Consider the following 14,756-nt stretch of genomic DNA (forward strand, 5'->3'; position numbering starts at 1 on the left):
AGAAAACGTACTTTTTTCTTTATTTAAATTAGTGATAGAATTTTATTTTCTAAAAAATAATAATTTTTCATTAATATTAAAACAAAAAAAAACTTTTATTTACATGAAATTACTTTTGCAATTAAATGATTGCTTTCAAGAGATTGAAATTATTTATAAAATCCAACCATTAACTCTGAGAATTTTCATTAATTTTTACTTTTATTTTTATTAGATATCTTATCATTTATTTTGAAAATTGTTTAAGGTTTATATTTATTTATTTTTTATATTATACCATTATCTAGTTTATTATCTTTATAAATTAATAATATAGTTTAAAAAATCTTAATCAATTGATTAATAATTAACTTTTAATTATAGTTAAGATTATTAATTTTTTAAAATTCTTGTTTTATATAATGAGAATTTTTTCTTTTAATGCAAAATTCAATTTTTTTTTCATTTAGTGCAAAACCCAATTCAAGTAATCATATTAAATAGCAAATATATTATATATTTTGATCATTAAATTTAATAATAAGAGTTTATTAAAAATAAACTAATCCTATTAATAAATTATTATCAGTAATTAATTAAATATAAAAGATTTAGGAAAAGAAAGAAAAAATAAATAGAGGGATTGACAACCTGAAAACATATATAATAAATTAAAGTAACTTCTTCTAAAATAAAATTAAAATTAAATAATTTTATTGAAATAAATCAAAGTGAGTGATAAAAATAAAATATAACTCAAAATTGAGTGATTTTAACTAAAAAAATTTATATAGATATATGTGGTCGTGTTTAGAATTCAAAACTCAAGATGAAGAGCCAAGCATGATTTTACCTTTCGTGGATATTTACATCACTTGTTTAATTTTTATATCTAGTTAAGTCCACAGACATGGATGTTGTGACTTGTATCGCTGGAAAAATTGGAGAACTCTTGGTTGAGCCAATCGGGAGACAGATTGGCCATTTTATTCACTATACAAGTAACACTGTGAAACTCCAGGAGCAAGTTAAAATACTTGAAGGAGTGAGGGATGACGTGCAGGTATCTGTTGATGCAGCAAAGAGGAATGGTGAGGTGATCAGAAAAGAGGTTCAGAATTGGACATCAATGGTTGATGGGATTCTATCAGAGGCTAACAAACTTCTTGGAAAGGCTTCCAAAGTAAGGTTTCATAATTTGGCTTCACGCTATCAGCTAAGCAGGAAAGCAGAAGAGAAAACAATGGAAATTGAAAAACAGAAAAATGAAGGCAAGTTTGATAGAGTTTCCAATCCCGCACCTCCGCCACCATTATTGTTTCCATCTCAAGAAGATATTGTGACTTTCGAAAGCAGAGAACGACAAGTAGAGGAGATTATGGAGGCCTTGAAGGACAACAAAACCAACTTCATTGGGATATACGGAATGGGAGGGGTGGGTAAAACTACCCTCGTGAAAGAAGTTGTTAAAAGGGCTCAACAAGACAGGCTGTTTCCTACTATTGCAATGGTTGTGGTATCACAAACCATTGATGTGAAAAAGATTCAAGACCAGATAGCAGAGAGTTTGGGTTTGAAATTAGATGAGGTTAACGAACAAAATCGAGTAAGCCGGTTGCTGGCTAGATTGAAGGAAGAGAACAAAGTGCTCATTATCTTGGATGATATTTGGGCTAGACTCGATCTTGCAACTGTGGGAATTCCACTTGGCCATGATCATGCAGGTTGCAAAATTATTGTCACAACACGTCGTAAACAAGTGTGTGACACTATGGTCGACACAGGGAGTGAGACTGCAAAGGTCATCCCTATTAATATTTTATCTGAAAAAGAATCATGGGTCTTGCTTAAAAAGAATGCAGGCGCTGAGATTGAGTCTCTGACTTTGAATTCTTTTGCAAAAGATATTCTCAGAGAATGTGGAGGCTTGCCTATAGCTCTTGTAACAGTGGGAAGGGCAATGAGAGGCAAAGATCCTGATGAATGGCAAGAGGCAGTTAGAGAGCTAAGGAAATCACAGCCAGAAACCATTGAAGGGATGGATGAAGATGTGTACAGATGTCTTCAGTTCAGCTATACTTACCTGAAAGATAAGAAAGCCAAGAAAGTTTTCAAGCTATGTTGTTTATTTCCTGAGGATTTTAACATCCCTATAGAAGACCTGGTAAGATATGGGTTTGGACTGAAAATATTTGAAGATATGAGAATGGAGGATGCAAGACGAAGTGCTCATTCCATCATAAAAAATCTCAAAGATTCTTGTTTATTATTGGGAAGTGATGAGGAAGGCTGCGTAAAAATGCATGATGTCGTGCGTGATGTTGCCTTATCAATGGCATCAGATTATTTTGTTAGAGATGGTGTCAAAAAGTTGGAGGATTGGCCAGATATGGAAGAGATGAAGCGTTATACTGGCATCTCAATAATGCAAAATGAGGTTTCTCAATTTCCCGATGCTTGGGATAGCCCAAATCTCAAGATATTATTGATGGATATTGAAAAAAGTCGTTCTCGTTTACTTTCTTTTGGGGAGAAGGCGATGGACATGCCAGCAACGGTCTTGACAGGGATGAAAGCCCTTCAAGTTTTTCATCGGAGAGATAGTAGCAGGCAAAATCCTATAGCAATATCTTTTCGGTTCTTGCAACTAGAATTTAGTCAATTAACCAATCTTCGGACGTTGATGCTTGAGTGTTATAAGATTGTTGACACCACTCCAATTGGGGAGCTGAAGATGCTTGAAATTCTCAGCTTGAAGGATTGTGAGTTACGAAAGCCATTCAATACAATAGGGAAGTTGACTAATCTAAGGTTACTGGATGTGGAATTTTCTTCTCTTAATGGCGTCTCTTCTTCCATATTTCCAATCAATGCTATGTCTACTCTGTCCCGATTAGAAGAATTGTACTTCCTTTCTTTTGATATATTAAGACCCACACCGTTCCCATTTTTCCTCTATATAAGACGCACAAAGTACCCATTTTTCCTTTCTCCATTCCTTCATAATTTTCGATTCTTCGATGACTTGAACATAACAGTTTTGAAAACCCTTTCTCGCTTGACCACCCTTACAATTCACATTCAAACCATTCCCGAAGGTTTTATGTTCCCAGATTTGAAGGTATTCAAAATTCATTGGGGAAGCCGGATATGCATTACAGGAAAAGAAAAGCTGCTTAATGCATTTTTATCTCAAGTTGAAGGATTTAATTATTTGGGTCTTTGCGGGAGTAATATCACAATTTCATCACTAGTTTGTATGAAGCCATTAATGCCAAGAACAAATTTTCTATATTTAGATTCACTTGAGGAGTTAAAGAATATCTATCCTTGCTTATTATCAAGTGGTTTAGATGCTTTGAAGATACTACTGATTGTCAATTGTTCTAGTTTCGCTTACTTGATCAACGCTGAAGAGTTTCTTGGAAGGTATGCTTTGTTGCCGGAACTGGAAGGACTGTGTTTTGAGGATTTGGACACCTTCAAAGCATTATGCAATGGTGAACTACCTCCTGGAACTTCCTTGTCCATGAGGAAGCTCAAATACTTGACCTTTTTTAGATGTCCAGAATTGTTGAATATTTTCACTTTACCCAATCCACAGCAAGAATTCGAGCAACTCCAAGTTCTTGAAGAGAAAGGAATGAAGAACATATCGAAGGGCCCCACTGAGTTGTTGCATCTGCCCAAGCTACAAATAATATGCATTAATGGGTGCCAGAAATTAAAAGTTATATTTCCTGCTTCTATTGCTCAAGGACTAGAGCAGCTGAAAGAACTTGTATTAGAAGATTGCGATCAATTAGAAGCAATTGTTGCAGAAAGGGAAGAAGAGGAAAGGAGGATTGACGAAGTGGTGTTCTCTCAATTAATAAGGATTAGGTTATACAAGCTTTACAATCTTAAAGCTTTTTGCATGGATAACTTACCTTTGAAATGGCCATCCTTGGAAGAGTTATCTGTGGACTCTTGTCCTAAAATGAAGACATTTGCTGCTTCTGATGGAAACCAGATCACACCGAAGTTGAAGGAGATCAAAATAAATATCAATTACATAAAACTTGATGGAACAAACTTAAACACAATTATGAAATATCACAACGAAGAGGAGGTACATATCGTTTTAGCATTTTAATTGTGTTTAAATCTATAACACAGTGTTTAACCTTCCATGTTATTTGTATTTGTGATTCATGGAGTTGCAGATCCAAGTGATAAACAACTGAAAATGTGACCAATGTGAGAAGGCAAGACAAATAAAATAGAGGTATACTGATTAAAAATGACTAAGCTTTTTTTGCATTAGACTTCACTACAATTCTGAAGAATTTCTATTATTACAATTTTTTTTTTTTTTTATTTCAGGTGCAAGGTTTTTAATTCTTACATCATTGCAGCAAGAGACAGCAAATAGCATCATGGAATACTTTATATTCATAAAATATTCTTAGACATTATTTATTACTTGTGCTGTCAATATTATTTTTATAAGTTTAGCGTATCATGTTTAATACTGTTAATTATGAATTTACCGATAAATATGTTATATTTTTTATTATTATTTATGGATTTTAAATATAAAAATATAAAGACTACAATAATAAATTTTAATCTCTGTGTTTTTATTTCTGTTTTCATTCACAGATTTTATAGACCTCTAATTTTATACTATGTGTATTCACATCACAATTTTCATGCATTTAAAATTAATTTTAAAAATTCTAAAAAAATATTTTTATATCATTAAAAATAAATTAAATTAAATAGTAAAATAATAAATAAAATTAAATAATAAAATAATAATAATTAAAAAAATGAAAATTGAAATTAGAGTAAAATGACATTTTCCCTTCCTTTTAGGCTTTCCCATGGATTTTAAGTTCCAATTAGATCTTAAAAATAAGTGGGTTAGACTTGAAAAGGAAGAGGTGGTAGAATGGGCTACTCACCTTAGCCAATTCGGCCCATCCAAAGAAATAACGTGTGAATTTTGCAACTTTAGCTTTTAGGGAGACCCTTGGGTGGTTTAATTATGGAACATTTTAATTAAAAATCGGCTCAAAAAGTCCATATAACAGCCGACCACATTAAGAAGAGAGAATTTACCTTTTTTTTAATTTTTTATTTATCTTCTACCTACCTGTTTAAGTATCTTTTGCACTCTTAAAACTCTAACAACCATCTTCTTTTCTCAATTAATCTTGGCAGCCCCCATAATTCCCAATCTCTCAAATTCTCTTAATTTTTTCCGCATAATTTATAAGAAACTCTTTATCTCCGCATGAAAAGCAAGACATGGATTTACCTCTACCTGAAAATGGAGAAAAAATTTTTTAATTTTTAGGTTGAAGGCTTTTTATGGATGGCTGAAGAACCTATCTTCGACGGCCGAATTTTAAGATTCAACGGTCGAACCTTTAAAATCTTTTCAAAAAATCCAAATTTATTTTATGGTCATCCTTGGAAGAGTTATCTGTGGACTCTTGCCCTAAAATAAAGACATTTGCTGCTTCTGATAGAAACCAGATCACACCAAAATTGAAGGAGATCAAAATAAATACCAATTACGTAAAGTTTGATAGAACAAACTTAAACACAATTATGAAATATCACAACAAAGAGGAGGTACGTACCTGATAAATATTTTCCTCTTCCTGGTCCATGATAGATCTGGTTTTCTTCTGGGTCCCTTCTTGCTGGGCTCCCTGGTGGATCTCTCCATGTTCTTCCTGGTGAAGGGACCTGTAAAATAAGAAAGAACGGTCAGGGGTCTACCGGGTGTGCCCCGGCAGAGGCCCTCCGACGCTCAAGTCAGATTTTATGGCTCAGAGTAGTATATTTAGGCAAGAGTTGCAGAAAGAATAAAAATGGTATCCAGGAAGGAGAAGGAAGAAGAAGAGAGTCCTTGCGTGGCTTCTACCGTGATATATATATCTGTCTCTCTGCCACAATGCTAGCTGTCTTCTGTCGCCTAGCTCTGTATGTACGGATGTGTCAGGCGCCTGCTCCATGCGTAACGGCCATTAATTCTCCTCTGATACGTATGATTCTCCTCTGATACGCATGCGGAAGGACCTACCAGCGGGGCATCTTGGTCATTTTCCCCTTTCCGGGCTGGGTTGAATGGTAGGGCTGAAGTTGAGCCTGGTGAGGGCCTGATTACTGGGCCGAGAAATTTGGGCCGGCTTGACTGAGGAGTCTAGGCGGAGTCCGGTCCTGTGACTGAGCGGGCTGGGCCTGGCTCTCGAAGGGAATTTTGAAGCCTTTGGATCATGGACTGTTTTCGTGGGCGTGGCCTTTTAAACCGGGGTGAAGAAATCCAGTGATCATCAATTGCCCCTTTATCTCCTCAGCAGTTATTCCATGACTGGTGAGGGGATAAATCTTTAAACTCTATTTATGACCGTGTGGTCTGAGAACTGTTTTTGTCGAAGGTATCCCTTTCTTGCCTTTTTATTATTATTTTTGTCTGAGCGTCGGACTCTCGTGTATGTTTTTTGCCCTTGAGTATTTATGGGTTATCTTCTCTCGAGCGTTTTGCGGGCTCTTTGTTGCTTGGACCTTTTTATAGGTCAGCTGAGTTGGTTTGGTGTGAGTGGTCAATTCTCGAGGTCGGTGCCTCTTATGATTGCCCCTGATTCTCTGTTTGGCTTTGTATTTTGGTATGCAGTTTGCTTAAGAATTGCCTTGCCTTAATTCGGTCTGCCTATTGGTTTTACCAATACTGCGCTCGTTTTCTTGAGATTGGCATGGTGCTTTGGTACTTTTTGGCTGTTGTGTGAGATCAAAGTCTCTCTACCTGATGACTTGAGCTCTTTTGGGAGGTCGGAGTTTAGCTTTTTTATGGTCCCGTGCCCCAATCTTTTATGTGAGATCGGAACTACGTTCTTAGGAGTTGTTTTTGCTTGTAGCACCGGATGATCTTGGGGATTCCGGCCATTTTTTGCTCCGGGAGATCTTTGAGATCTTCGCCGGCCTTCTACCTTAGTGAGGTCTTCTACTTTTCTGAGAAGTCTTCTACTTTTCTGAGGTCTTCTGCCTCATTTGAGGTCTTCTGCCTCTTTGAGGTCTTCTGCCTCGTTGAGGTCTTCTACCTCATTTGAGGTCTTCTGCCCCATTGGGGACTTCTACCTCATTTGAGGTCTTCTGCCTCATTGAGGTCTTCTACCTCATTTGAGGTCTTCTGCCCCATTGGGGACTTCTACCTCATTTGAGGTCTTCTGCCTCATTGAGGTCTTCTGCCCCATTGGGGACTTCTACCTCATTGAGGTCTTCTTGTGCTAGGACCTCAGTGAGGTCTTCTTTTGGCAGGACCTCAGTGAGGTCTTCTTTTGCTAGGACCTCAGTGAGGTCTTCTTTTGGCAGGACCTCAGTGAGGTCTTCTTTTGCTAGGACCTCAGTGAGGTCTTCTTTTGGCAGGACCTCAGTGAGGTCTTCTTTTGGCAGGACCTCAGTGAGGTCTTCTTTTGCTAGGACCTCAGTGAGGTCTTCTTTTGGCAGGACCTCAGTGAGGTCTTCTTTTGGCAGGACCTCAGTGAGGTCTTCTTTTGCTAGGACCTCAGTGAGGTCTTCTTTTGGCAGGACCTCAGTGAGGTCTTCTTTTGCTAGGACCTCAGTGAGGTCTTCTTTTGGCAGGACCTCAGTGAGGTCTTCTTTTGGCAGGACCTCAGTGAGGTCTTCTTTTGCTAGGACCTCAGTGAGGTCTTCTTTTGGCAGGACCTCAGTGAGGTCTTCTTTTGCTAGGACCTCAGTGAGGTCTTCTTTTGGCAGGACCTCAGTGAGGTCTTCTTTTGCTAGGACCTCAGTGAGGTCTTCTTTTGGCAGGACCTCAGTGAGGTCTTCTTTTGGCAGGACCTCAGTGAGGTCTTCTTTTGGCAGGACCTCAGTGAGGTCTTCTTTTGGCAGGACCTCAGTGAGGTCTTCTTTTGCTAGGACCTCAGTGAGGTCTTCTTTTGGCAGGACCTCAGTGAGGTCTTCTTTTGGCAGGACCTCAGTGAGGTCTTCTTTTGGCAGGACCTCAGTGAGGTCTTCTTTTGGCAGGACCTCAGTGAGGTCTTCTTTTGCTAGGACCTCAGTGAGGTCTTCTTTTGGCAGGACCTCAGTGAGGTCTTCTTTTGGCAGGACCTCAGTGAGGTCTTCTTTTGGCAGGACCTCAGTGAGGTCTTCTTTTGCTAGGACCTCAGTGCTAGGACCTCAGTGAGGTCTTCTTTTGGCAGGACCTCTTGGGGATCCTGGTCTTTTTTGTTCCGGGGTGACCTCGGGGCCCCGCCGGCTGCTTTTTTGCCAGGAGATTCTTACGGGATCCTGGTCTTTTTGTTCCGGGGTGACCTCGGGGCCCCGCCGGTTGTTTTTGTGCCAGGAGGTTCTTACGGGATCCTGGTCTTTTTTGTTCCGGGGTGACCTCGGGGCCCCGCCGGTTGTTTTTGTGCCAGGAGGTTCTTACGGGATCCTGGTCTTTTTTGTTCCGGGGTGACCTCGGGGCCCCGCCGGTTGTTTTTGTGCCAGGAGGTTCTTACGGGATCCTGGTCTTTTTGTTCCGGGGTGACCTCGGGGCCCCGCCGGTTGTTTTTGTGCCAGGAGGTTCTTACGGGATCCTGGTCTTTTTGTTCCGGGGTGACCTCGGGGCCCCGCCGGTTGTTTTTGTGCCAGGAGGTTCTTACGGGATCCTGGTCTTTTTGTTCCGGGGTGACCTCGGGGCCCCGCCGGTTGTTTGTGCTCCCTTAGGAGGTCTTGCGCAAGGTTCAGGCTCATTGGCCTTACTGTCGCTTCGTCATCTCAGCTGGTTTTGTGCCTAACTGAGGTCTTATTCATTTTTCTGAATTTTTCTGCAAAATAAGAGCTTGTACAGAGCATATATAACGAAGATGCTCGTTGTTAATTCAATAATATTCATCAATAAATAGTATGTCGCCCAATACATTTTAACTCTATATTTCCGTTTTCAATTTATAAAATACTATTCTTGAACATGTAAAATATTGTGAACAGTGTAAGTATTATTTACACTTTATAATTCTGTGATAAATAGTAACTGCAAAATGATAAATGAAAGTAGCGTAAAAGACTCTTGATTTTGGGGTCTGTCTGGTTGTGATGATGATTAATTGCCCGCATTTAGTAATGGATCATGCATAAGCTAATAAATCATTTATAATGGCATTTGTTGTAATATTTATAAAGAATTTGGGTACTTACCTCCCAGCATTTAAGAGCCACGTTGACCACTTTTGCATGAGTTGTGTTGACGCGTCATTTTTGCTCCGATCCCCTCAATCTCAATCTTGAAAAATTGATAATTTTAGTGTTTGGTCGACCTGCTGTAGTCCGAGCCCCCAACTCGTGTTCTTCTGCAGTTTTCCATCGTCCTTTATCTCAAGTTCTTCCACCGACCTACTTTTCATCATTTGTGGTGCGGTCCGACCTCGTCTATTTGCTGTTCAGAGCTGTCTAATTTATCCCACCTGCTTGATTTTTCCTCGCGAATCTCCTTTCTCTCTCTCTTTTTTTTTTTTTTTTTTTTTTTTTTTTTTTTTTTTTTTTTTTTTAATATATTCCCATACTTCAATGAATAAAATCATGAAAAGACTACAGGTCTCAAATTTCTCTAATAAAAGACATGAAAGGTCCACACATTAATTGAAAATTGAAAGTTTACTTGAGATTCCCTATTTCCAAGCTCTGTGGCAGAGAAACTCACAGTGACATATTAAAGTCTTTCAAATCACTGCTGGCATCCAGGTCGTGCAACCAGATTACGGATTCGAGGTTACTTCCACAACACATTGCGGGTTCCAGGCAAGGGGTCACTTCTATGAAGTTTTAGGGAGTGGATTTCCTAGTGCTTTCTTGTTGAGAAGGAGATTCACTGGTTTTCTCCATCTCCTGCAGCTGCTTTTGCCATCTGGCTTGCAACTCATCTTCTTTAAGTTTGAGTTCCTCTAGCAATCCCTGCTCGAATATTAGCCCAGTGAAACAAGCGCGGCTTATCCTCTCAGCATGTACAGGATCTCCCTAAACAAGCAAAAGCGCATTGAATGGAAAAGAACCAAACCCAGAAATATTTCTCTGCAGAACACTGATTCCAGAAGCCAAAACCCAGGAAGAAAGGTAACGCTTCAAACACGGATCCGACCTCGATCACAGATCTAAGCTCGAGCACGGATCCGACCTTAAGGAGTAATCTAACGCTGTGGTCGTCGGATTTGCCGAATTCCTTTCTGTCTTGCTATTCCGACCAACCAGAGAGGAGATGGGTGGCTGCTCAGAGAGGAGATGGGTGGTGATGAGGGAGTAATGCTCCTGACATCGAATTAGAAGGACCCGCGCCATGGAGCGTTGGTGACGCCGGTCACCTCAAGATTGATGGCGACGAAATAGGCAGCACCGACCTCGTTTATTTCTGCTCCGACCATAACCGATCTCATTCGTTTCCGCGCGGACCTACATGGTCGGATTGCTGTAAGGTTTCGCCAACCTCACCTGTTGGAGCTCGACCAAGTCAGCCACTTCTTCCTCAGGTTGGCGCGTCTTTAGCAATTCGAGCTCTTTCCACTCTTGCTGTTCCAACCATCCGACCTGCTTTTTCCTCGCGGACTCCTCTTATCTAACCTGTTACCTGGGACTTCACAATAGATCTGCCCATCCAATCTCTACATATTTGTATTGTTGATCTCACAGTTTTTAACAAAGATATTCATCATCTGAAATTTCACTTTGTTAAATCTCAAAGAAAGGATTAGTAGTAATAAAATTTAATAAACATTAAAATAAATTATCTAAAAGATTATCAAAATATTCTTGAACCAGCCGGGTCTTTCTTTTCAGCTGGGTTGTCTTCCCCGTCCTCGAGGTGACCACGCTTTCTCTGCTGTTGTAACGCACGGTTTCGGGCTTCGCCGGTGACACCCATGACTGGACGCGACATTGCATCATCACCTTCCCGCGCCGGTTGTCCCGACGCCGTTCACCAGATATGAAGTCACTGTTTTCATGAACCCAAAGCAGCAGATTCCCAATTTTTACTCTTGCTTTTCCGACCTACGGTCTTAACTATACAGATTCCTCGATGCCTCGATCAAGCGTCCTGGTACTAGAGCAGGTCTGTTAATAAGAGGTTGAAAAATTGCCGACCTCGTAACCTCACCGACCTCGTCTTCAAGTTGGACGACGCACCGAGTTCCGACCTTGATCACAGATCTAAGCTCGAGCACGGATCCGACCTCAACAAGTAATCTAACGCTGTGGTCGTCGGATTTGCCAAGTTCCTTCTGTCTTGCTATTCCGACCAACCAACCTTTTTTTTTTTTTTTGTTTTTTTTTACGGACTCCTCCTCTCTCGCCTCCTTCTTCTCTTTCTCTTTTCTTTTTTTTTTTTTTTTTTTTTTTTTTTTTTTTTTACAGCAGACCTCAGAATTCCAACAAATACATATATTCCTTTTTCCTTTTACAGAAAATACTCACCAGACTTCAAAGAAAAAATCAGCCTTAGTAAAATCTAATAAATATTAAAATAAATTATCTAGAAGACCATCAAAATATTCTTTAGCACAATGAACCTTTCTTTTCAGCTGGGTTTTCAGCTGAGTTACTGTAAATCTCCAGCTTTCTCTTTCGTATAAGCTTTCATACCTCCATGTGGATCTCAATGGGTGGATCTGAAAACTTTTGAGATAGTAAAATCTCTTTCGTGGAGGGCACATTCCCGGCCAAGCTCGGCGAGGGGTTAAAAGGAATGGGTGGTTGGTTGTTTGGAGTTGTAGGACTGGAAAATAAGAACCGCTGCCCCTCTTGGGCAGAGCTCAGATTATTTGGAATGACGTTAAGGTTATTTTCTTAGTGGTTTGCCATTGTGGATCTCAGCGGGTTTTGAAAGTGAAAACTCCGGTGATGAAAAGATCTCCTTCGTTTCCCACAGACGGCGCCATTTGATAAATATTTTCCTCTTCCTGGTCCATGATAGATCTGGTTTTCTTCTGGGTCCCTTCTTGCTGGGCTCCCTGGTGGATCTCTCCATGTTCTTCCTGGTGAAGGGACCTGTAAAATAAGAAAGAACGGTCAGGGGTCTACCGGGTGTGCCCCGGCAGAGGCCCTCCGACGCTCAAGTCAGATTTTATGGCTCAGAGTAGTATATTTAGGCAAGAGTTGCAGAAAGAATAAAAATGGTATCCAGGAAGGAGAAGGAAGAAGAAGAGAGTCCTTGCGTGGCTTCTACCGTGATATATATATCTGTCTCTCTGCCACAATGCTAGCTGTCTTCTGTCGCCTAGCTCTGTATGTACGGATGTGTCAGGCGCCTGCTCCATGCGTAACGGCCATTAATTCTCCTCTGATACGTATGATTCTCCTCTGATACGCATGCGGAAGGACCTACCAGCGGGGCATCTTGGTCATTTTCCCCTTTCCGGGCTGGGTTGAATGGTAGGGCTGAAGTTGAGCCTGGTGAGGGCCTGATTACTGGGCCGAGAAATTTGGGCCGGCTTGACTGAGGAGTCTAGGCGGAGTCCGGTCCTGTGACTGAGCGGGCTGGGCCTGGCTCTCGAAGGGAATTTTGAAGCCTTTGGATCATGGACTGTTTTCGTGGGCGTGGCCTTTTAAACCGGGGTGAAGAAATCCAGTGATCATCAGTACCGTTTTATCATTTTAATTGTGTTTAAACCTATAACACAGTGTTTGACTTTCCATGTTGTTTGTATTTGTGATTCATGGAGTTGCAGATCCAAGCGATAAACAACTGAAAATGTGTCTAATGTTTGAAGGCAAGACAAATAAAAAAGAGGTATACTGATTGAAAATAACTAAGCTTTTTTTGCATTAGACTTCACTACAATTCTGAAGAATTTCTTTTCTTACATTTTTCTTACAATTTTTTATTTTTATTTCAGGTGCAAGGTTTTTAATCCTTACATCATTGCAGCCAGGAGTAGCAAATGGCAGCATGGAGTAAGTTATGAATTTGTTATGTTTTTTATTACTATTTGTGAATTTTAAATGTAAAATTAGAAGATTACAATAATAAATTTTAGTCTCTATAGTTTTTATAGATCTCTAATTTTATATTATGTGTATATCAATATATAAAATAGCGAGAATCCGATCATAAAAATCACATTTCCGATGCATTTGAAATTATTTTTAAAAATTTTAAAAATATATTTTTATGTCATAAATAATAAATTAAATTAAATAATAAAATAAAATAATAAAAAAATAAAAATGAAATTAGAGGTAAAATGACATTTTCCCTTCCTTTTAGGCTTTCCCATGGATTTTAACTTCCAATTAGATCTTAAAAATAAGTGGGTTAGAGTTGAAAAGGAAGAGGTGGTAGAATGGGCTACTAACCTTAGCCAATTTGGCCCACCCAAAGAAATAATGTGTGAATTTTGCAACTTTAACTTTTAGGGAGACCCTTTGGTGGTTTAATTATGGAACATTTTAATTAAAAATCAGTCTAAAAACCCATATAACAGCCTACCACATTAAGAAGAGGAGGGAATTTACCTAAAAATCCTAACAACCAATCTTCTTCTCTCAATTAATCTTGGCGGCCCCCTTATTTCCCTAACTCTCAAATTCTCTTAATTTTCTCTGAATAATTTACAAGAAACTCTTTATCTCCATAGCAAGCCACCCTCCCCCTTCACTGCTCCTCTTCTTCTTCTCTTTTCCCTTTAAAAAGTAATCTACTAAAATAAATCACAACCATAGTTTTAAAATTTTTAATTTTTAATTTTTTAATTAATTTAAATTTATTAATCACCTTTTACAGTGAAAATCGAGAGTAATATAAATTACGTGCATGAATCAATATGAGCAATCAATTCTATTTAGATTTTTTATTTCAATCGAAAAAAACTATGGCTCCCAAAATATTTATTGAATTGTTCATGAAATTCCTTTAATTTGCACATATTTTTTTCATTTTTCTTGAATAAATTATAAATTTCTAAAATTATAAAGAAAATTTAGAATTTTGAGTTTAAAATCAATTTTTAAAATTTATAGTATAGTGGTATTAATTATCTTGCCTTATTTTTATATTTTAATAGATTATTAATTAAAATTATAAAAAGTATTATCATATAACTTATAATAAAATCAGATGTAAAGTGAAAAAAATATTACCAGAATATTTATATAAAAATAAGATACAGAATACCAACATGAATAAAAATTATCATATCTTAATATATAAAAGAATATTAAAAATTTATTCATTAAAATAAATCATTTTTCATTAATGCAATTTTTTTTTTTTGAAATGGATTAATGCAATTAATTTAGTAATATTAAATTCTTCTCTCAAATTTAAATCCCATAAACAAATGAAAAAAATTTGAAACAATAAAAATACCAATTATGTCTTCGAAATCATAACTTATTGATACTTCAAATTATAAAATATAATAATTAATTTTTATTTATTTTATAAAAAATACTTTTTATATTTTTTAATATTTAAAATATTTAAAAAATTTAATCAGCAAAAAATATTTTTATAAACAAAAAATAAATCATTTAAAAAAATAACTTATCATTTTCCATCTTCATATCTTTATTAATATTTTTATATAAATTTTATTATAATTAATAATTAATATTCAACCATTTTATGTATAACTGTAATATCATTAAATACTTAAATTTTTTTTTAAGTTATTGTTAATACTTCCCTTGACGTTATTATTTCTCTAATAATTACTATAACTATCAATTAATCTGAAAAAATTATTGGTCCTTGAAAACCACGCGTCTTGTGATTCGTTGGGACTAGTCAC

At 37.7% G+C, this 14,756-nt stretch overlaps 1 protein-coding gene across 1 annotated transcript; it reads left to right on the forward strand.

The window, feature by feature from the left end:
- Positions 1–695: 695 nt before the first annotated feature.
- Positions 696–4,535, forward strand: LOC110603559 (disease resistance protein At4g27190). Its single transcript, XM_021741317.2, has 3 exons — positions 696–4,090; positions 4,185–4,246; positions 4,345–4,535. The coding sequence occupies exons 1-2, from the start codon at positions 890–892 to the stop codon at positions 4,203–4,205; spliced, it is 3,222 nt and encodes a 1,073-aa protein (XP_021597009.1). The 5' UTR covers positions 696–889; the 3' UTR covers positions 4,206–4,246; positions 4,345–4,535.
- The last annotated feature ends 10,221 nt before the right edge of the window (positions 4,536–14,756 follow it).

The sequence above is a fragment of the Manihot esculenta genome, chromosome 16, assembly GCF_001659605.2.
Source record: "Manihot esculenta cultivar AM560-2 chromosome 16, M.esculenta_v8, whole genome shotgun sequence".
Classification (NCBI taxonomy): Eukaryota; Viridiplantae; Streptophyta; class Magnoliopsida; order Malpighiales; family Euphorbiaceae; genus Manihot; species Manihot esculenta.

Excerpts from the sequence above, each read along its gene's own strand:
- LOC110603559 (XM_021741317.2), top strand. The coding sequence starts at position 890 with ATGGATGTTGTGACTTGTATCGCTGGAAAAATTGGAGAACTCTTGGTT. Across the intron at positions 4,091-4,184 it reads AATATCACAACGAAGAGGAG|ATCCAAGTGATAAACAACTG; the intron begins GTACATATCGTT and ends ATGGAGTTGCAG.